The sequence below is a fragment of the Gamsiella multidivaricata genome, assembly GCF_025024155.1.
Source record: "Gamsiella multidivaricata strain RSA 2152 chromosome Unknown BC939scaffold_12, whole genome shotgun sequence".
Classification (NCBI taxonomy): Eukaryota; Fungi; Mortierellomycota; class Mortierellomycetes; order Mortierellales; family Mortierellaceae; genus Gamsiella; species Gamsiella multidivaricata.
In genome coordinates, this window is record NW_026251720.1 from 167,899 (window position 1) to 190,224 (window position 22,326).

Consider the following 22,326-nt stretch of genomic DNA (forward strand, 5'->3'; position numbering starts at 1 on the left):
CTTCGTAATAACCAAGAACCTACACCTCCCAATGCTGGTAAAGGTGGCGTTGAATCAGGACCAAATGTGGGAATGGGGACTGTTGGAATCAACTCTTCTAAAAACCTGCTTGCACAAGGACAGCAGTTAGCGACATCGAGCGTTTCGGCGACTGCAGCAAAGGCCGCAGAGAAGTCCAATGCGGAACAGAACCGTTTGGACTGGAAGATTTTCAAGGACTTGTCGAGTTACATTTGGCCAAAGGATGACCGTGGAGTTAAGATCCGAGTTGTGACCGCGCTGGGATTGCTGGTTATGGGCAAGATCTTGAACGTCCAGGTGCCATTCTTTTTCAAGGAAATCATTGATAACCTGAATGTGGAATTTCCTGTCGAATCCACAGTCCTCAGCGTTGTTGGCGCCGTTATTCTTGGTTGTAAGTAGCGTTGTGTCATGGACGGATTGTTGCAATTGCTTGATGAGGTCCTAACCTTTGTTTTTTCTCGCAATTGTTGCAATAATCAGATGGGTTGGCTCGCGCTGGATCCTCAATCTTTGGCGAACTCCGTAATGCTGTCTTTGCTGCTGTGGCCCAGAAGGCTATCCGACGAGTATCTGCTAACGTCTTTGAACACCTGCACCGCCTCGATATGTCTTTCCATTTGACAAAGCAAACCGGAGGTCTCAGTCGCGCCATTGACCGAGGAACCAAGTATGTGCATCGTGATCAAATCCATCTCCTGTTATGCACTTTGCTTATCATTAAATACTAACGTACAGCTACTATCACCTATATATATCGCACTGCGGATGTAACCGCATTACAGAGGCATCAGCTTCCTGCTTTCATCAATGGTCTTTCATCTGCTGCCAACTGCGCTCGAGATCACTATGGTCTGCAGTATTCTGACATACCAATTCGGCCCATCCTATGCTGCTGTCACGGCTGCCACGATGGCAGCTTATGCCTGGTTTACCGTTCAAACTACTGCTTGGAGAACAAAGTTCAGGAAGCAGGCCAATGCTGCTGATAACCAGGCTGCTACTATCGCTGTGGATTCCCTGATCAACTTTGAATCTGTCAAGGTACTGCAAGGGAAAATTAATTATACAGATGTTAATTTCTTTATTGCCGGCCTGAAGACGATCTTTACTCATACGAAGTTACCGATTGTTTGTGCATAACAGTACTTCAACAATGAAAAGTTCGAGCTGAAACAGTATGACGAGGCGCTCGCCAAGTACGAAAAGTCGTCCCTGAAGATCGCGTCCAGTCTTGCTGCCCTGAACGCTGGTCAGAACATCATCTTCTCGACCAGCTTGACTGCCATGATGTATCTCGCCGCCCAAGGAGTCCTCGCTGGAACGATGACTGTCGGAGATGTGGTGATGATCAACCAACTTGTCTTCCAATTGTCCTTGCCACTTAACTTTTTGGGGTCTGTTTACCGCGAGCTCCGCCAGGCTCTGATCGACATGGAGACCATGTTCAATCTTCAGAGCGTTAATGTCAAGGTCCAAGAGAAGCCTAATGCACCAGCACTTCAGTTGGCCGCCAAGGGTGGTGAGCTGCGGTTCGAGAACATTGTCTTTGGCTACCATCCAGATCGACCTATCTTGAAGGACATCAGTTTTGTGGTACCCGCAGGAAAGAAGGTCGCCATTGTGGGTCCTTCTGGATGCGGAAAATCGACGCTCCTCCGTCTCCTCTTCCGATTCTATGACCCCCAGAATGGAGGCGTTTACATCGACAACCAAAACATTCGCGATGTGACATTGGACAGCTTGCGGTCGCAGATCGGTGTCGTTCCTCAGGAGACGGCTCTGTTCAACACGACGATCAAGCGTAATATCCAGTACGGCCGTGTCACTGCATCGGACGAGGAGGTGTTCCAGGCGGCCAAGCGGGCCAAGATTCACGACGCGATTATGAAGCTACCAGATCAATACGAGACCAAGGTCGGAGAGCGCGGCTTGATGCTCTCGGGAGGAGAGAAGCAGCGCGTGGCGTTATCGAGAGCTATCCTGAAGAACACACCCATCTGGTTCTTCGACGAGGCGACTTCAGCACTGGATACCCATACGGAACAAAGTTTGCTGGCCAACATTCGCTCGGTGTTGCATGATAAGGGCGGCACTAGCATGTTTGTCGCGCATCGACTGAGGACCATCGCTGACGCAGGTAACATATCGCTCTGTACTGCAGTCTACCGTTTACGCCGGCCACTGCTCATTAATGATATTAACATGAGTATTTGCTTCTCTTCGTGGATTGACTAGATGAAATCATTGTGCTGAAGGAAGGTCAGATCGCGGAGCGCGGTCGTCACGAAGAGCTGCTTAAGAAGGGTGGAGTCTACCGCCAAATGTGGGATAACCAGGAGGGCGAAGCCATTTTCTAAGGCCTCTTTCTTCTCCTTCTCCTTCTTATTATGGTTTCTCTTTCTCTTTCTTTTTCTTTTTTTCTTATGTTTGCAATGGATAAAAGTATTATATTCAAGACGATAGATTAGACGATGCGCTTTAATGGTGTTTATTTTTTGTCATTTCAGCTGCGCCCAAGTGCTCGTTTGAATCGAGGAAGTTGTCTTTCCAAACAGATATGTTTTGTTACATGTAGTGTACAGATGGGTGATAGGTATGCCGTGGGGTTGTAACCAAAAACTGTTTGTAAACGCTCACAAAAGTCGCAAAGGTGTCGGGTTCCGGTGCAGAATCGACCTTGGCGGGACTTGATGTCGTGCTTCCGGTTGGCAGTAAACGGGAGATATTATTCATCACCAGTATAGAGTGCCATGGGCTGGTTATTGTACTTGGACACGAGACCATGGTCCAGAGTGAAGACACTGACTGCACCAGTGTCTGCGCCCACGACCAGATGCTCAAAGGATCTTGACGAAACCATACGAGCGATTGGACCCATATTTGCATCGAACGACCAAATCTCCGCATCCTCAGTCGCTCTTCGAATATCCCACAGCTTGACCGCACCGTCGCCTCCACCCGTCATCAGCATGAGTTGCGTCGGACCCAGATAGCTTGTAGGCCACCATAGTGCAGAAGTAATGCCCGCATTCGAGTCGTCATCTTCTCCACGGAAATGATGGAACCTATGCAGCGGCGGTTCCCTGAGGAAGCGACGGTCGAAGACTGCGACCTCATTATGGAGCGAGCAGCTGATGATGTACCGCTCACAGGGGCTGAATTCGACCAGGTTCACGTCATCATGGTTTGAGAAGGCTTGCTGGACTACCTTGGCTCGTTCAACATCAAAAACTCGCACGATGCCGTCGCCCTGCTCGTCATCTGCGATGGTTCTGCCAGAAGTACCGCACACAAGATGTTTTCCTATCAAAAGTTCAAGCGTCCGGTGTCAGTTGCATTGTCTGGGTGTTGGTCCTTGCGCTTTGTCATCGGCGCCCGCGTTCATTTACCTGTTGACGAAAAGGACAAACAAGAGACACTCCTTGACGTCGGAGCAGAGGCGACATGCCGGAAACCCAAATCCCCAATTGCCACTCTTGTTAGCGAATTTGCGTCATAAAATGCCACCTAACGTTTCAAGGAAGCCATCAAATAAGTAATTAGAGTTTTTTTGTGAAACCACCCTTTTCTCCATATTTGCGTTAGTTGTGCGTGTTACCTGTCCCTGCATGCCATCGTTGTTGAGGCCGTTATTTAATCCCTCCAGTCCTGCCGCCAGACAGTCCCAAAAGTGACCATAGCCGAAACTGATACTAGAAATACCTCTCCTTCCGCCAGGTACGACCAACGGTCGATTTCTCACTGCCACTTGACCCGTCTCATCCAATGCAGCGATATCGATAGAACTATTGCGAGGACAAACACAAATAAGAAGGCGTTAGTAAATATATCGATGTTCTGCGTCTGTCTAGCTACTTGTAGAACATACCCATCTGAGGAGCAGGTGGCGAAAACGTCTTGATGGTAAACAGAGTCCTCCATGATCGCCACTCGATTGATCTTGAATTGACAGTCGCCTTTTTTTATAAATGAGATGAAGAGAGAAAAAAAACATGAATATGAGTGCCTGTCATCCGGGTATAAAGTAGTGCATTAGGAAATCCTTTCGTCCCAGTCAACTTACTGAACGTGCTGGTATGCGCTCCTGTTTCTGCATTCCAGATCTAGCATGAGACACAAAAAAAGCCATCGTGAGCAAGGGCGTGAACACTTATATCTCTCCAAATAATTCATTCCGCAAAGGCTCGAAACTTGGAAGCACTCTTCTCGATCCATATACCATTGTTCGGCGGTCATCTGCCCCGGAAATGAAGAAATCTTTTGAGTATGAGAGCTTGATGTCGTTGACTGTATATGTGAGCTCTGCATATCGCAAGTGCAAAAGAGGTCATTATGTGAGTCAGTTTCACTATCGATTCCACAGTCGGAAGACGCGTCAATCAATCATCATGTCTACACACGGACGTACGCTGTTCTGGATCTTCACCCTGCCGCCAGTGTCCATGCAGACGCTTTGTGATGCCCCTCTCGAGGTCGCAATGAAGAAGGTTGCCCTGACGGTTGTAGATGTCCTGAGTTGTGACATTGGCGACCGCCAGCTTGAATCTAACGAGACAGACAGACAGACAGAGAGAGAGAGAGAGAGAGAGAGAGAGAAAGGGAATAAATACCATTGTCCTGACCGAATATATAAAGTAGCTCTCCACAGCTCATGCCACATACTTACGTTGATTCCTTGAACGCCATATCTACTACACTCCCGCTGGCGTAGTTAAACGTCGTGGCGCAGTCGTACTGCCCCGTTCTCTTTAAAAGCAGCATGTCCTACAGACATGAAGATACTATTAGTTTGCCTGGAATATGACCAAAAACGTTTGTTAATCCGTTCATAACCATCGGCTCCACACTTACTTTGATGACATGTTGTTGCTTTACTCTCCGTTCCTGCATCCTCAACAGACTGACCATCGATGTCTTACTGTGCAGCGTAGTGAGATCGGGCTCACTGCGGCGTGGTGCTTTGCTGAACTGCCCGATCGCATATTCAAAGGCTTCGAGGTAAGCTTGCCCAGACTTTTTGTAGCCCGTGAAACGAAAAACCTCACTGACATAGAAGAAAACATTGAGCAACACATCGACCGCTCTCATACTTTTGAAGAGTATGTGGATGATAGCATGCGAGAAGCGGTATGGAGCCTACCTTGCAACGGCGTTCCAGTCAACCGGTCTCAACATCCTCGTGTATTCTTCGACCTGCGAAAAAACCACCTCCATTTCTTCCTGCGTGAATCCCCATGGCACCTTCACTCGTGGCCTGACGAGGTTACTTGAGAGGTTAGCATGTTGTTTCTTTTGAGCGGCCATCTCGAGCTGATACCTCTATAGCGATTTTGTCGTCGTATCAGCATCAGTATGTCCGATTCAATGTTAATTGCGCCTTTGATCTGCTTGCTTGCTCAGATAGGCAACTTCTTACCAAGGCACGATCCATTGATGAGCGGTAGGATTTATTCATCAAGTCTATGTAATCGACTTCCGGTGGGGCCTTCCACTTTCTGTTTGAGGCGATCTATGCGTATCGAAACAAGAAAAATGAGTACCCGAAACGATGCTTTCTAAATGTTATCCTGACTAGCAAAAGCCAACATGTGCCAACATACCTCCAGTTCGCCGCCAAGCAACGCGTCGGCCTCGTAGTCAAAATCCTCGTCAAATTCTTCCGATTCTGTGTCATCGATCCCATGCTGTTGAAGTCCAGGTACATCACTCTCTATGGATTCAGCGTCGTCACTGGTTTCCGGCAAGATGGCTCGTTCCTTTTTAACGCTGTGAGCGGCTTTCAGCAGAAACTTGAATATATGCGTCTCTTCTGCTCTGTATACTGGCGAACGAAGACGTCCTGCTTCTGCCTCTACGTCGAGCCTTGGTGAGTGCGAATGATGCCCGTTCTCCCCTGAGGGACTTGACATGCGCGAGAATCGTCCGTCTTCTGGCTCCATTTTTGGTGAATGAGATGGCTCAGCCGTACGGTTTAGTGGTGCTTCGTGCAAATGGGATGCCGATGTGGTATCTAGTCCTTCCTCTACTGCCTCCGACTTTGGGGTCGAAAGTGTGGATTCAGCATTGGTTCTTGGCAAATTACTCAGTGCTGAAGTGACGACCCCTCTGACCTTATCCATCGTGCCCTGAAAGGTCATTGCTGTGCTGATAACTTCCTTGACCTTTTCCATAGTCCTGTCATCCCCGTCCGAGAGATCGATGCAGTTGGTGCCGTAGTCGTCAGGGATATCTTCGTCCGAGGAAATCGAGATGACATCTGAGGCGGTATCACGGGCGGTGTCGCCAAAGGTGGCTTCAGGCCAGATCTTGGTCTTGTTCTGTGCTCTGTTCAAGTCCAAGTCTGATTCCGATTCCGAGTCTGATATGATGACATAGGTCTCTGGAGCTGAGTGTGCTGAGGATGCTGGGGCTCGGGTCTTGTGCTTCATCCTGGTCTCTGTGTCTCCCTTGGCGTCCAAACGAGATGGCCTGCTGGTTCAAGTTCCTCGATGAGTTGCACAGGATGAGTAAAAGCAAAAATCCCAATGGCGCGTCGATCGGTCCGGTGTTGCTGGAGTTCAGAGCGATGTTGTGAAAAGGAAGGTTGCCAGCTCTTGTTGGTTAATTGGTTCAATTGGGATAGTTGGGCAGTCACTGATCAAGGTTTTTCAAGAACTGGTGGCACTTCATTCACATAAGCAGGACGAATTTATTGGCTATATGATATGTACATGTACATGGCGTGCATATGATGAGTCTAGTCCAAGTTGAGGTTGGAAGGGTAGGTGGGTCCGACCTGCTGGATGACCTCGTGAGCGAGGTAGTGACCCTTGGCGACAGCAGTGGCAATGTCAGCGCCCTGGACCAGCTTGGCAACGAAACCACCGCAGAAGGCATCTCCAGCACCGTTGCAGTCGACAATCTCGTTCTCGGGGATGGCGATGATAGGGTACTCCTGAACAGTGCCATCGGCCTTGACGACGATGGTGTTGTTGACACCCTGGGTGAAGACGACGAGGCGCTCGCGCTGGGTGTTGACCTTGGGAAGTTTGGCAATATAGGTGGCAATGGCCTTAATGTCCTTGGGGTCGGGCAAGTTATGAGCCAGAGCATAGGCCTCAGCCTCACCCTCGTTACCAAAGACAACGTCCATATAAGGAAGGACCTCATCCAGGACCTTGGTGAAGAACTGGGGGATGAAGGGCGCAGAGAAGTTCATGGTGAAGATCTTGTTCTCGGCGGCAGCGTGCTTGGCAATCTCGAGAATACCCTCGGGGGTGACAGTGAGGAAGAAGCCTTCGACGTAGTAGACGCGGGCGCCCTTGACCAAGTTCCAAACGCGGTCGCTACGGACATGGTCAACAGTCAGCTTCTCGGCAGCAGACAGCTTGGTGACGAGGGAGCGGTCGTGGCCCGAGATCAGGGCAGCGCAGGTGCCAGTAGGGAGATCACCGGGGATGGTCACGTACTCGGTGGTGAGACCATCAACGGTAGCAGCAGCAACGAGCTGGTCGCGGAAAACGTCCTGGGCAGTGGCCCCGACATAGACGACCGACTTTGGGGGCAAGAGACGCTGGGCACCGCGAGCGGTGTTCTGACTGGCGCCGCCAGCGACGTAGACGACATCCTTGAAATCGATAATCTCCTCATAGCTTTGTTAATGGATATGTACAGATCGAAGGGTCATTCCGTGTTAGTGGATCATTGTAGAGTGCCCTTTTTATCGCTCTTGCTGCTCTGCTAATGATTCTCGACCCCATTGCGTCGTTCGTTGTCCTTGATAGTCCCTGATCCTTCTGATGCTCCCGGTTCCCCAATTGTGCTGGCATGTTATTTACAGAAGTGTGTTTTGAGGGAATGGTTATGTCCTGCAGTTCGGATCTGCTCTGCTTGGCACTGCTCTGCTTTGCTCTGCTCTGCTCTGCACTGCTCTGCTCTGCTCTACTCTGTTCTGTTGTGCAGTGATCTGCTCTGATTCGTCCAGTGCTGCAGCAGCAGATTAGGAGATTTCCAGCAAAGAAGAGGACATCACTTACAGCGAGAGATGGGACTCGTCGGCGAGAATAGCATCGTTTGACTTGAGGTTGTACCTGTATACGAGGAGCGGGTAAAGGGAGTTAGTTTTCTGCTTTGGAGACGTGTTGTGGTTCGGACACGCTTGTTCGCGTTACCTGGCGAGGAGGGCCTCGTCAGCCTTGACCTGGATGTCGAGCAGGGGGTTGCCCATGCAGAAGAGGGGGTAGGAGTGCGTCATGACTGGCTGGTGCTGCTGCCGAAAGAAGAACGGGATGGGGTGGAGGAAAGAGAGGGAGAAGGGAGGTGGGTGAGGGTGTGTGTGAGAACAATCAATTCGATGGGGCTGAAAACGAAAACAGACCTTTCGCATATGACAGCCTACATGGCCTGTACACATACACAGCTGGGGGACCTCTCTCCCGGTGCGGTGACGTGGGGGAGTGGGGGAGATGTCCCCACCTCGGGAAAAAGAGAGCGCGAGATAACCTTTCCTATCTCTCTGCTCACTGTCTTCTTTCCTCGCTCTCCTCGCTCCTCGCTCTCCTCGCTCTCCTCGCTCTCCTCTCTTGTGTCTCGTTTCTCTCTCTCTCCCTCTTTCCCTTCTCCCCCGTCAGAACCATCTCGATGTCGTGAGATCTACAAATCGCATAGACTGCATGCTACAGCCCGCAGTGGGAGACCACAAGTCCTGATGGAATCCGTCCGTTGCTACTGATGGTCTTCTCTCTATCTAGATCATGCCGGAAAAACGTATATTTTCGATGGTGCAAGAGAAAGCGAGGGCGCTATATCATCGGATACAACAAACGCGTAGACAACAGCGCGTAGTCTACTTGATAGCTTGATTGTATGATTGTTTTTAGAAATCTGTTTCAGGTACATTATTCTCCAAGAGAGCACACATGTGCCGTTGTGTTGCAATTGGACAAAAGGAGTAAGCAAAGGCGAGCCAAATGCTTTCGCCACGAATGACGGCGCCAAGAGTGAAAAACCAGCCAGCCCGCACAGAGTTATATGAAATGCAGCACACATAATCGAATGGAATGCTTAAAGAAACATTAAAGTACGACAGCAGTTGTACTTCAGAGACGGACCAGCAGAGAAAGAGGCATATACAGGAAAGAGTCTGCGGCCTGAAGTGAAAGAGAGTAGAGCGTTCACTTTGCCGTCCTCTTCAGAAGGGGACAATTGAGAGAAGGCCCCTCCTGCGAGGGCCTGGGTGGCCCTTTAATCGCCCTTCTGGTTATTTTTTTCTTTTTCGTTCGCTTTGAAGCAATGGTCGAGAGCAGGCAGAGGAAATAAAAGAAGGTTTTCACCAAGAAGACGATTGTTTTGATGCCATTGGTGTCGAGTTGGTGGATTGGTGGATTGGTGTGTAAATATCCCTTGTAAGGGCTATTTACACAAGGTTTTTCATTGAACATTTGCCCAAGGTTGGGTTAAAAAAAAAAAGGCAAAGGGGGGGACAACATGACAAAGATGCCTTAGGACTTTCGTCCTTCTTTTCTCCATCCTATGCCCCCCCCCCCCCCCAAACTGCTCTCTTATTTATTTCGGTAAGTGCCGTTTTTTTCAAGCGGATTGAGTCTCCTCACTTTTTGGGTGTGCTGAGCCGTACTCCTACATCCGCCCAGCGTCCCTGGGTCTCCATCATCTCTTCTTCATCTCCATCCCCCCTCCGCCTTTCTCATCCTTCTCTCTCTCTCTCTCTCCCTCTCCGCGTCTCCATCCGCTTACCTCCCGCTCATATCCTACACAATCTCCACATTCTACGTTTTATCACACCCCCCACACATCGCACAGGGGAACATTTTACTACCGTATCGACCAACAGCTGCTGTCCTTCCCCCACAAACAACCACGCTCACGTCTCCCTCCGTCCTCCCTCACAAGACGCCGTTGTCTAAACGCGCCATAGATTCACGCTAGAATTCGTTCGGACATTTCTCACTCACTTGACGATAACCTTAGCACACACAGCGCTCATACTCTTTCAAGAACACTGGTACAGAGCCATTAGCAGCCATTGACACCTATTGACAACCGCTGAAGACCATTAATACGGCGCAAGAGCAACAATGGTTTCGGAGAGTCTCGACATACAGGTCCTCGTGAGGGCGCTGTACGACTTTGACTCGGAGGACGCGACCAATTTGACGTTCAAGAAGGATGATGTGATTCAAGTCCTGGCTCAGCTGGAGTCGGGTTGGTGGGCTGGCTACTGCCAAGGTCGGCAAGGCTGGTTCCCCTCGAATTATGTGGAGGTCTTGGGCGAAGACGACCTTGACAGCCAGGACGAAGATGACGAGGAGTATGCAGAGGGAGACGATCTCGATGTAAGTATCTTCCCATGCCCTGTCTCTGGACTTTATTAATTGAGTGCGTAGAGCTAGCTGCCGTCTAGCATAGCCCGGAGAATCAGCTCTGCTGAGAGGCTATTTCGACAAGTCTAGGCCAAAGCAGAGGACAGTTGATACAGGAGAGTGCACAATGCAGGGAGGGTTCACAATACTGCAGGCAGCTTCAGGGGTCTACGCCCAAAGGCTATGCGTTCTGCGACGCAATTGCTGGGCCATATTTCAGCACAGGACCATGAAAAAATCAACCGATGTCCAAGGGCAGAAGCGACGGCTAAAATCTTACCGTAAGATATGCGTAGAGTTGACCAATACCTTTTTGATTGTTTCTGAATATCCTCTGATAGAGCGCCGATGATCTCTGGCTACCTCAAACAACGCCTGATGGGCAGGTCTTTTATTATAACCAAAGGACACAGGAATCAAGTTGGACCATTCCAGAGTCGGAGGATCAGGCAAGCATGGGGACAGCAGCCACTGGTGACCAAGAGGGATCAGGCAAGTACAATTTGGCATCTTGGGGATTCGACAGTTCATGATACAGGAGTCAGTAACACTGGCCCTTAGCATGCTTCCAGAAGACACACATCATGGGCAGGGGCTTCAGAACGGCATAAAGAAAACGATAACTGCGAAGTCCTCACGACCCCGACTTTATTCTCGCTAGCTGGTGATGTTGAGATGCCATATGCGTGTATCACGACTCGTTCGAAAAAAGCATTTGGATATCCCTTTTGTCTTCGCTGCAATATTTGTTTCTGCCGATTTATGCAAAGAGCTGTAGGAGAGACTTTTAAGGTGCAATGTACTTATTGTACTCTTTTCTTTTTTCTTTTCTCCGCCCTTGCCCCCTTTTTGATATAGGCAAGGCAGGATGGTCGGTGCGCGAGTCGACTTCAAACGGGAATGGCTGGTACAATTCAGAAGCCGAGGACGAGGATCAGGACGCAGGCCAGGAAATACAGGAGGGCCAAGATGAAGACGATGATGGCCGTCTCTCTGTATCATCCAGTAACCATCACAACGCCAATAACCTGAAGGTATGTTCTAGGGTCGGGAAAAAAAAAAACCCCCCCTCCTCCTCGCGCTGCTTCTTGTTGGCCATGGCATTTCCATCGGTGCCCTTGCCGCGCGCAGCCTGTCGACCAGCGCTCTCGCGGCTTGTCTGCCACGCAACCTTATCGGTCTCACTCACCTGATCATCTCGCGCTGTCGAGGATCTTTTTTTTGTGTGCTCTGTACGCGGATCTGTATCCAGCCAATCAGAGCACCGTTGCCGCATTTGAAACATATAAACAACGCCCTAATATGCCCCGGCTCCCTTGATCAATAGGACGCGTCCGAAGCACAGACCCTGGCGGCTGTCAGGAAACCATCGGGACTCGCCCCAACGCCACAGGAGTCCGTCGAGGGACTGCCTCCACTGCCGCTTTTGCCCAACCCTTTCGATCCTGAGCCCACCTGGACCTCGCTCGCCGAACACACTGCCGCCGCGGTCCAGAACTTGGTCTCCTCAGCCGAAAACGGCTACAAGCCCTACTATCTCATCCAATCCTCAATCGTCGTCGAGGCTATCCGCGTCATGCTCTACGCCTCAGGAACTGTCGACAAAGATGCTGCAATCATGCGTCAGCACCGTGGTCTCAAAATGCACCATCGCCAGATCATGGCCGCCCTTTCAAAGCTCGTGCTCTCGGCAAAAATGGCATCTGGTGTCTGGCCTGCATCTGACGCCGTGGCCAAACTGCTGGCTGATGCTCGCGAAGTCGGCATTGCGGCTCAGAACTATGTGACGACGGCAATGGCAGCCAACATCACAGTTCACCAGGTGGATGCGCGGCTTGTCACTGACGTCAAGAGCCCGCTCAAGGAGAAGGCCGAGTCTCTGTCGCTAAACAGGGCGCTTTCGAACGGGTCCGGAAAAGGCGACCCCAGTTCCAACGACCGCAAGGTATTTGGATCGCAGATGAGCACCCAAAGCATTCTTAGTCAGTTGGATTACTACTCCAAGAGCGCTTCCAAGGCTGTATCTGTCCTGGCGATGCAAATTGAAAAGTTGATCGAGAGTCCATCGCTTTCTCTCCGCAGCAGCGGCATTATCGGTATCTCGGCTACGAACCCAGTCATGAACTCGTCCCAGTCCGCGCAGCTGGTGACCCAGGCCCGGCAAACAGTCTCCCAGCTAGGCTCACTTCTAACCTTGGTCACAGACTTTAGTTCCTCTACCCTTGCTGAGCAACCCCGTATCCCAGAGAAGTTATTTATGGATGTCAAGAACTCTAAACAAGCTCTGCATAGGAGCACCGCCTCATTGGTCATAGCCATTCAGTCTGCAACTGATCTCTTGGCTGTTGGTCAAACTCTGGAACTGGCCCTCGCCACAACCCTGTCAACAGACCAAGCAGCACAGAGTCTCGCGCAAGCAACGCGTGTCTTGATCCAAGAGAAAGAGATAGCTGAGGCAAACGTGCCCCTGAACAGGGCATCAACTGATCTTTATGGAGGCGGAAGAAAACCATCGTTGGCGCCACAACCGGACGGCAACTACAATTATGATCACGATTCTGATATTGAACCGGAGCTATCTATTCGTAACAGCAACGCTCGCTCGGATGTGACCTCACAACGTACGCGCGTGGGATCCCAGCCATCCATCTTCAGTGGTACTTCAGGAACACAGACTCCCGCAGGCACAGAATATTCGGGACGTGCCCCACAAGGTGGCTACCCGTTCCCTCCGTCAGCTTCCTTGGAAGGCAACATCCATGGAAATGGCTCTAACTTTGCGAACAGTAGTGTTCCAGGACGGTACGATCTTCGTGGCGATAAGTTGAAGAAGATTCTTGGGGACGATGCACCAACGCGCCCTTCGGCACAGACATGGTTTTTAGACTATGATTACCAGCGGGATGACCTCATTTTGAATGCTGAGGGTCAGGTCAAAGGAGGAACGCTTCCAGCATTGATTGAGCGGTTGACACTGCACGATGGACTCGACTCGAATTTTATTGCAACTTTCTTGCTCTCGTACCGCTCTTTTACGACAACCAAGGAGCTGTTCCAACACCTTTTCCTCCGATTTACAATTCAATCACCTGCAGGTCTGGATGCGGAGGAGCTGGAGATCTGGACTGAGAAGAAGTTGACGCCTATCCGTCTGCGTGTCTTCAACATTATTAAGTCATGGCTCGAGAATTACTACCTTGAGGACGAGGTCGATGACAAGGAAGCGCTTTCGATGATCAAAGACTTTTCGGGATCGACGGCGATGAAGGATACGATGAGCTTTGCGGCTGTGCAGCTCATTAAATTGGTCGAGAAGCGCGAGCAATCCGATGGAGCGTTCCGTAAGATGGTGCTGAATTTGACAACTCAGGCACCCCAGCCAATCACACCTCGCAACCTGAAGAAGATCAAGTTCTTGGAAATCGACCCACTAGAATTCGCACGCCAGTTGACGATCATGGAGGCTGCTGTGTACAACAAAATTCGTCCTGTGGAGTGTCTGGCCAAGGCTTGGACAAGCGATGATCCCGAGGTGGCCGCTAAGGCCGTGAACATCAAGAAGATGATTGAGACCAGCAACCTTTTGTCCAACTGGATCAACGAGCTGGTCTTGAGCGAGAAGGAGATCAGGAAGCGTGTCCTGGTGATCCGCCACCTTGTTCTGATTGCAGAGGTAACAAAGAGATGTCTCGGACTAAGCTAGCACGATATGCCTGGACTACTCTCATCGACGCGTGCGTGCTAACGATGGTACTTTTCTCGCCTTTTATATATATAGAAACTGCGGCAACTCAACAACTTCTCTGTGCTCTCAGCAGCAATGGCAGCCCTGTCGCTGTCGCCAATCCATCGTCTGAAGCGGACATGGGAGCAGGTTCCTCAGCGGACCATCACGTCGTTCATGGAGCTCCAGACATTGATGGGCGTGGCCAAGAACTGGGCCGAGTATAGAGAGGAGCTGCACTCGGCTAATCCACCATGCGTGCCCTTCGTTGGCATGTATCTGACGGACCTGGTGATGATCCAGGACGGCAACAGCGACTTTTTAAAAAAATCGAACCACCTCATCAACTTTTACAAGCGTGTTAAGACCGCGGAGGTGATTCGTGAGATCCAGCAGTATCAGTCTGTTCCTTATTGTTTGACACCTGTGCCTGAGATCCAGGCATTCATCCGCCGCGGTATGGACGGCACAAAGTCGGTCGCGGATTTGTATGACATGAGTCTTGCGTTGGAGCCTCGGTAAGTCGTTCACTGCTGTTTGCAAGAGCAACATGAGCGTATTTTCGTAGCCAAATCAGGCGAACTCACCAAGTCGCTCCTACGGTTTTTTTTTTTTTTTTTTTTTATACTCTCAGTGAGCGCGGAGACGAAAAGATTGCTCGTATGCTGACAGAGTCCGGCATGTTGTAAACAGGGGACGACTTGTTAGGAAATCCCAACCTATTTATTTTCTCGTTGCTTTTTATTTCTTCATACCCTCCATCGTGTGCTCTGCCTCTCTCTATTCTTTTTTCTTCATCTTTCTTTTTCCCTTTATCGGCTTTCGCCGTTGTTTCCTGTCTGCTTCTGATTTTCTGGATATCGAGTGCCCGTAGCTTTGCGTTTGCTTTTAGTCTTTCTCAATACACCTTTAACTAATAACCAAGTTTGATATCGTGTCGCATGGTTGTATTAATTGAAGACGCTTGATGTCGCATTACATCGCGTTGCATGTCCGCTTTGCGCTTTCCTCCACTGCTCTCTTGCGAGCAAGTGGAGACGTGGAATTGTGGCGCAGCCAAAGAACTACCTGATTCTGGAGCAGGCATCACACCGCACTTTCTTCTTCGTTCCTTCTCTTTACTGCCGCCCCTGCCATAGATATTCCTCAGCCAAAGACGCCTTTTGGTGCCCTCCATTTCCTATCGTGGCGGTAAGTGAAGGAAACTAGGGACGCAGGAAGACTAAAACAGCAATAAGACACAGTTTGGAAAGGCCCCTTTTGTCCCTCTATACGCCCAAGCCGTCTTCTTGACTCTCACGCTTGGCACTCAAAAGGTCCACTGCTTTCTATCTCTTGGTCAAGTAGACATATATGCCCTGCTGGCCATGGGACCCGCCTCCTGTCAACACCAACGCCGACACTTGCCAAAGCTTTCCCGACCTCCTCCTCCACAACAGCAAAATCAATAGTACTATGGGGGACCGCCACCACCGCAGCAGCACACCCACTTGCAACTATCACACAACCCTGGATGAACCACAAAGCACCAGTAGCGATAGACACCATGATCAAACACTCTATCTTTCTCACACTGCAGCTGAGGACGACAGCAAACCAGGCTTTTCACTAGGGGACTTCGACACTGTATTCTCATATTTGAACCTCGAAAGGACGTTTCTGTCTACAAGGACTGTGGACCAAGAAACGGAGCACCCTGGCACCACACTTGGGAATATTTCAAATGCTCTCCGATACCTGGCCGCCCATCGAGTCGCACCCAGCAACCTACAGCAGGTCGCCAACAAATCTACACCTCCTTATGACACTTTGTCAAATCAATCACTCGACTATGCGCCAGTATATCACCCAGACCATTTGATAATGGATTCCACCTCTCACTCGAGTGATGAGCCCCACACAATGTCAAGTCCCGATGTTGCAAGCAAAGTCGATAGATTAGCCACCAAAGACCCGAGTCAGGATACGGAGCGAAAGGTTCCTGACGACGACGGTCATGGTTGTTATCAGACAACCGCCACCAAGCGACGGGCCCGCAGCAAGCCCATGAAAAAGGGACTTCTTCCCATCGACGAGCCTACGAGCGGCTCTGGTGGAGGCTGGGTCTCTTCAGAATGCGATCAAAAAGAGGGCGCAGAGCCAAAGCCAGATCTAGAGCTGGAGCCGGAGCCGGAGCCGGAGCTGAGGCAAAAGCCAGAACTTATTCCAGAGATAAGCACGCTTCTTTCCGGAATCCATAACACTTTGAATAAGAGCCAGGCTCCCTCTGCCGACTCTACACGTGCGACTGTCAGCGCCACCACCGCTGTCACGACCGACAAACATTTGATCAGAGATACAGGCCCAGAATTGAATAATCGTACCACACGCACGGCTGTAGCCAAGAAATGGAGGCCTTGGCAGGCGGCTAAAATCTTGAAAGAGATGCAGGCACTTTTCATCAAGGAGCAAAAGAAACAGCAGGAAAAGCAGGAAAAACAGGAAAAACAACAACAACGAGAACAGGAAAGTCGCCAGGGAATTCAGGTCGACGAACCGAAACCTACGTCAGCCAAGGGAAAGGAACGAATACCCGCGGACGAGGATGTCGAGGATGTCTACGAACAGTTGCCAGGGCTCAAACCCATTTTAGCGAGCCGTGAACCTCGGTCCCACTATCGGAATTTTTGGAGGGCATGCACGGATGATGAGCGCGAGTCCTGGACCGAACCCACGACTGCCCAGACCGACCTGGATCTGACGACCTCGATGCAATGTCTGAGCGAGGATCAGGTCGCTGGGAGACATCTTTTAGCGATGAGGGTCAGAAACGCTTTTCTGGAGCCCAAGGGCAAGTCGCTTTTGGAAGGAGTATTGGCCAAGTCGATGGTCGGTTTCGCTACCGATGCTACGGAGCAGACGGAGAATAAAGAGGCAGAGGTATCCAAGACTATCATTTCGGAGAAACCGGACACTGTCTCGACAAAACCTGTTGCCATAGCCGACCCAAAAGCACAACAGCCAACCCACGTGGAGAAGAGAGTAGCGGTCGTGGATGTTGTGCCATTGGAACGGGTGTTTATCTTTGTGGACAACTCGAACATCTTGACGGGATTCTATCACTACCAGCAAAGGCACGAAGCAATTCGAATGGAGGAGGATGTCGCAAGGATGGGGTCAATGGTACCAACGGATGTGAAACGCACTGATGACCAGAAAGAAAACCCTACCGAGAGACCACCGCGGTCTAATGTCCAGGAGACGCCAATTGAGGGCATTCGAGGCGTTGAACGGCAAGATCGAGTCGACACGGACTCGGACGAAGAAATAATCGTCTATCCTCGTCGTCCGCACATTGCGGCCAAGGTGACTAAACCCTCCGTTGTCAATGACGAGACCCACTCGGGCTCCGCGATCGGCTCGACCCTAACGGACCACGCGGAATGTGAGGTCACCACTGAGCAGTGTGCGAAATGGCCTCGCCTTCAGAAGCAACCGGCTGTTTCATCGTCAGGAGCCAGGATGGTCAAAGGCAAGTTTCCGAAATTCAAGTACGGAGCATTTTTCGATATATTAAAGAGGAACCGACCAGTGGCCCGGCAAGTCCTTGTGGGGTCGTCTCCATTATTTCAGGAGCTGGATGCGGCTCTGGAACACAATTATGAGGCCATTATTCTGAAACGGGTCAAACGATATCTCCCAGGCGAGCTCGGCGCGCTTCCGATACCGGTCAAGAAGCTCCGGTACCCTAGTACGCAGTCATCAACGACAGGAAACAGGGCCGCGTCTACAGCGGGCCGTGGAGAGATGAACAAGGATGATGTATGTGGTGGAGCAACGCAAGGACAGACGAGGGGGAATCAGGCGGAGCAAGGAGTGGACGAGCTTTTGCACTTGAAGATGCTTGAGACGTTGTTTGATAACGAGCCAGCGACGATGGTGCTGGCGACGGGCGATGGATGTGTAAGCGAGTTTGGTGGGGATGGGTTCCGGGCGATTGTGAGACGCGCACTAGACTTGGGGTGGCAGGTCGAGATTGTGAGCTGGGACGAGCAATTGAGCGGTGTGTATTTGGACCTGGCGCTCGAGTATGGATATAAGGGAGATGACAGGGAATCTGCAAAGAAACAGCGCGCGAGGCGTATGAGGCCGAATGGTGGAAACAGCAGCCGACGAGGGCATTTGAGAGTGTGGTGCCTGGATTGGTATGGCGACCAGTTTTTCCTAGAAGGATGATGATGATGTTTTTTTTTTTTTTTTTTTTTTTCCTTTACAAACACAACAATTTTTATTCGAGTTTGAAATACAATAAATATGGACTCCATTGCAAACGAGTCGTCCATGATGGCATGGGTCAACAGCAAATTATCGGCACTGTACTACTTTAAATTTTATTTCTACGGTTCTTGATAGATATGGGATGTTTGTGTTGGCCGTTGTCTGACGACATGGGCATGGGGGCGGAGAGAGACCGGGGGCATAGGAAACAACAGCCCTCTGTCCCGATCGAATTCCAAAAGCGCTTTTTTACCTTACAGCCAGACAACAAAGGGAGGGAATAGTGGTGTTCTAAAAGGAACAAATGAATGTCATTTACACTTTGTTTGTCTGCGGCAAAGAAACGCTAGTAGTGCATGTCTGTAGTCTATTCGGAAGGATGCCTGCAATTGGGCTTTTCTTGGCATCTGGAACGAAAGTCTTGGCTGGCAAGTTTATTTTTACTCCCCTTTCCATTGAGCGCACAGGGAACAGCGCAGTGTGCACATGGACTTTGTCATCACAAATGAAAATCGTGAGCCCTTTCTTCGTGGATGGGATAAATACTCCCCGCACCGCCGCTTCCCACCTCCATCTCCTTCATTATCATCAGCCAGACCAAGCAACAGCATCAAGCAACCATAAGAACGATACAGAAAAATGACGACCTCCCTATCAGACATGGACAAGAAGCAGAAGGGCCAGCAGAAGAACGACCGCAACATCGAAAACCACCCGCCTTCCCAGTTACCTTTTAACCCAGATGCTTCCCTTGGCACTCCCCCAACAGCAGCCAGCAATTCAACCTATCCGCCACCAGTTGAACAACAGCAACATCGACAGCAATCACCTCTGACGTATCAGACGCAAGGGATCACCATCACGCACACCAGGCCCTCTCCCTTCGGACCCTCTTTCGCGTCCTCATCAACATCGTCGTCTTCCACGGCTTCTTCCTCGACCACTTTAAGCAAGGCGGAAGAAAAGGCGCTTCGCAACGAAGCGAAGGCGCGGGCGAAGCTCGAGAAACAAGAGGCCAAGGACCGATACAAGGAGGCCAAGAATCAGGCGAACGAACTCAAGCGCGATATCAAATACCACGGCACAGAGCTTCAGCGCGATATCAAGCACCACAGCACAGAATTCCAGCGCGATATCAAGCATCAGACCACAGAACTCAAACGCGGACTCTCGTGCCAGGCCACAGAACTCAAGCGCGGACTCTCGCACCAGGCCAAGCAGGCTCTCACGGCTGTCAAGAACGAACTCGAGCGACTCGATCGAGGCAACGGCATCGGTGACCCCTGCGGCAGCAGTAGTTGCTGTGGAAGTGGTGCCCAGGTATATGCGACACCGTCGGTTCTGTCTGCTCCCGTCCAGCAGCAGCATCCGGGAATGTCCCACGGGGTGGTCACGGCTTACCCACCGCGCCAACTCTCACCGGCAGAGCAGCTCGCTCTTCAACACGAGCAGATAAAGCAACAAAAGCATTTGAATCGTCAGCTTTATAAGGAGCAGAAGTGTTTGAATCGACATGAGCGGAGGGAGAGACGACGTCTGGAACGGGAGATCCGGAGGGAGGAACGACATGTCCACGTACCCTTTCCGTTCGGCCTCGTCACTTTGGGGCCACGGATCGTTGGTGGTGTAGCGAGGACGTTGCTTACAGATGGCTCCCATCACCAGCAGGAAGAATTGCGTCCGACGGTGACAGTTGCACCTGCCCCGTTGATCTATCAGGCCGGGCACCCACCCCAGCAACAACAGCAGCAACCGCTTTACCAGCCTCCTATGCAAGTGATCCCTCCTTTCATGCAGCCGTACTCGCCGTACTACCCTTCAAGCCAACCGTCCCCACAGCCAGAGCAGAAGAAGAGCGAAAAGAACATCGGACCTCAGGATCCATTGCTGGTGTACTCGATGTCGAACCTGTCCCTAGGTGCGACACCGCCCTCGTCTGCGTTGTCGTTGTCGTCGTCGTCCTCTAGGCCTGCGCCTTCTGCGCCACCGATGGCCGCGATCGGTGCTCACAGTCCAGAGCTGGAGCGGGAAGCGGTGGAGAACGATGATATGTCGGTCCCCCCTCCACCGTACGAAGCTACAGCCTCGTCGGCTTCACGTGCTTGAAAAGCATTTGTATCAATATCCTGTGCACTATCCCTGATTGTAATATAGTTCGCTGCAATGAATGGCGTTAGTTAATAAAAGGCAGCATCCCATCTTTACCCAGAGTCACTGTAACTGTGGGGCATTAAGTGATAGAGTGATAGTTAGTGAGCCGGAAAATTTTTTTGATGGCCATGGAAATCACGCCGTGTCCACCTTGTCCACATGGGCATGAATTTATGCGAGTATACGTACAGAGGCAAATTAGCCCACTTTGCCACCTTTTTCTAACTCCTCCCTCGATCGCCATTCTCGATCATTACCTTGTCCTCGCGCGCATCAATCTCATCGTAATCGTTCGCTTCCACCTTTTTTATTATTATTATTATTATTTATTGAGCGCATAACTTGCCTATTTCTTTTTTTAAGCGCGTTTTATTTTACTCCACCACTTCCCTATTTGTTATACACACACAATCTCTCTCTCTCTCTCTCTCTCTCTCTCTCTCTCTCACCGCCAACCCACTATAAGATAAGTAGGCTTCTTTTCTCTTTTCTGTATTGCGCCCTTGATTTATTACTTCCAATACAGCAGCTCTGCGGTGCCTAGTTGGTCGGGCAGGTGATCAGAGTGGGCAGTAAGTGCCATTGCGGCGCTACTACGTGTGGTGCCGTTAGTTCATCCCATCGCCTGCGGTCATTTATTGTTGGCTCTACCTATTCTTTCATTTTTATTTATTGGAGATGAACGATTGATAGAGTCGGAGATTGACCTCAGTTAGTTGCCATTCTCTCCTTTCTGGTTGACCATTGAAAGGAGGGATGTCAATGATGTTGCACAAAAGTGGATGCCATCGCCTTATCTGAGCGCTATGAATCAGGGGTTTCATGATGATCAATGCTGTGGTTATAAGAAAGGCATACCATCAATGAACTGATACTTTTTAACACCTGGAACAATCTAGTGCCCCCAAAGAGAGGTGAAATGGCTCTTCAGTATATTCAAAAAAAGGGCAAAAAGGCAACACCGGTTGGATTTTTTAAAAAACATGGCTTCAAATCGTACCAAGAAGGTTCCGCGTCCTCGGAATGGCTGGTCGCCGTTGACAATAAGCCAACGTTTATTGCCGCATATCATAACTCTAAAAGAGAACGCTCTGAGTTCTGGAAGGGGCTGAAGATGCTAGAGGTAAGACGATCTTCTCTGTCTGTGCAAGTCACTAGCACAATTATATGTACTGCTGTTAAGTTTTGTAAATTTGTCCCGCAAATTCGTAGAACTACAACAGACAATTAAAACCGTTGGTCGTGGAAGAAAAGTTGGCAGTAGCATATCAGCACAACCGTGAATTTCGCGAATATCAGCAGCGTATGTATACTTGTATACTCTTGGTGTGTGATGTGTAGATGTTTTCATCGTCCTACTTATTGATATGTTTACATTCAAACTGGACCCTAGACCTGAACCCTTCCACCAGTGGAGAGTCTTCAAGCAACGCAGCATCTATCACTCCCGCTAACAGTGCCGGTGCATCCCCACCCACGTCCACATCCACGTCCACATCGATGTCCACATCGATATCCGCATCCACATCAGCAACCTCATCTTCGTCCGCGTCCATAGCGTCAACACCCTCCATCACGGATATTACCTCTCTGGTTGCAATAAAGAAGCGGAAAATACATATGCAAGAGCCCTACAAGTGGTTGCTGGATGCGGCGCATAAAGTGGTATGTATTACTGCTTCAGACGGCGCCATGGTAAGCAATTAGCTTTGAGACTGCGTAGTAATTTTTTTTTTTTTTGTGCTTAGCATCGAGGAGGAATGATGAAGGTCGCGGAGAGAGACATATCGAATTTGACGCCAACACGTCGTG

General features: G+C 50.3%; 6 protein-coding genes across 6 annotated transcripts; 4 read left to right on the forward strand and 2 right to left on the reverse strand.

The window, feature by feature from the left end:
• Nucleotides 1–72: 72 nt before the first annotated feature.
• Nucleotides 73–2,381, forward strand: BC939DRAFT_393847 (iron-sulfur clusters transporter atm1; the record flags this gene model as incomplete). The annotated part of the gene is made up of 5 exons (XM_051552116.1): nt 73–415; nt 505–691; nt 807–1,065; nt 1,168–2,161; nt 2,260–2,381. The coding sequence occupies 5 exons, from the start codon at nt 73–75 to the stop codon at nt 2,379–2,381; spliced, it is 1,905 nt and encodes a 634-aa protein (XP_051415278.1).
• Nucleotides 2,382–3,181: 800 nt separating this feature from the next.
• BC939DRAFT_38500 (uncharacterized protein) lies at nt 3,182–5,232 on the reverse strand. Its single transcript, XM_051551799.1, has 9 exons — nt 5,165–5,232; nt 4,876–4,992; nt 4,691–4,788; nt 4,433–4,569; nt 4,244–4,326; nt 4,088–4,127; nt 3,893–3,980; nt 3,414–3,809; nt 3,182–3,327 (listed from the first exon to the last, which is right to left on the reverse strand). The coding sequence occupies exons 2-8, from the start codon at nt 4,930–4,932 to the stop codon at nt 3,518–3,520; spliced, it is 795 nt and encodes a 264-aa protein (XP_051415279.1). The 5' UTR covers nt 4,933–4,992; nt 5,165–5,232; the 3' UTR covers nt 3,182–3,327; nt 3,414–3,517.
• Nucleotides 5,233–6,609: 1,377 nt separating this feature from the next.
• BC939DRAFT_442302 (adenosine kinase) lies at nt 6,610–8,363 on the reverse strand. The gene is made up of 3 exons (XM_051554362.1): nt 8,175–8,363; nt 8,040–8,093; nt 6,610–7,655 (listed from the first exon to the last, which is right to left on the reverse strand). The coding sequence occupies exons 1-3, from the start codon at nt 8,255–8,257 to the stop codon at nt 6,761–6,763; spliced, it is 1,032 nt and encodes a 343-aa protein (XP_051415280.1). The 5' UTR covers nt 8,258–8,363; the 3' UTR covers nt 6,610–6,760.
• A 1,243-nt stretch (nt 8,364–9,606) lies between these two features.
• BC939DRAFT_442305 (ras guanine nucleotide exchange factor domain-containing protein) lies at nt 9,607–15,028 on the forward strand. Its single transcript, XM_051554363.1, has 6 exons — nt 9,607–10,355; nt 10,724–10,874; nt 11,241–11,416; nt 11,710–14,055; nt 14,161–14,624; nt 14,741–15,028. Exons 1-6 carry the CDS (start codon nt 10,098–10,100, stop codon nt 14,793–14,795), a joined length of 3,450 nt encoding a protein of 1,149 aa, XP_051415281.1. The 5' UTR covers nt 9,607–10,097; the 3' UTR covers nt 14,796–15,028.
• A 185-nt stretch (nt 15,029–15,213) lies between these two features.
• On the forward strand, nt 15,214–18,328 carry BC939DRAFT_442307 (uncharacterized protein). The gene is made up of 2 exons (XM_051554364.1): nt 15,214–15,297; nt 15,423–18,328. Exon 2 carries the CDS (start codon nt 15,460–15,462, stop codon nt 18,319–18,321), a length of 2,862 nt encoding a protein of 953 aa, XP_051415282.1. The 5' UTR covers nt 15,214–15,297; nt 15,423–15,459; the 3' UTR covers nt 18,322–18,328.
• A 307-nt stretch (nt 18,329–18,635) lies between these two features.
• BC939DRAFT_442310 (uncharacterized protein) lies at nt 18,636–20,714 on the forward strand. Its single transcript, XM_051554365.1, has one exon. It carries the CDS (start codon nt 19,003–19,005, stop codon nt 20,467–20,469), a length of 1,467 nt encoding a protein of 488 aa, XP_051415283.1. The 5' UTR covers nt 18,636–19,002; the 3' UTR covers nt 20,470–20,714.
• Nucleotides 20,715–22,326: the final 1,612 nt, after the last annotated feature.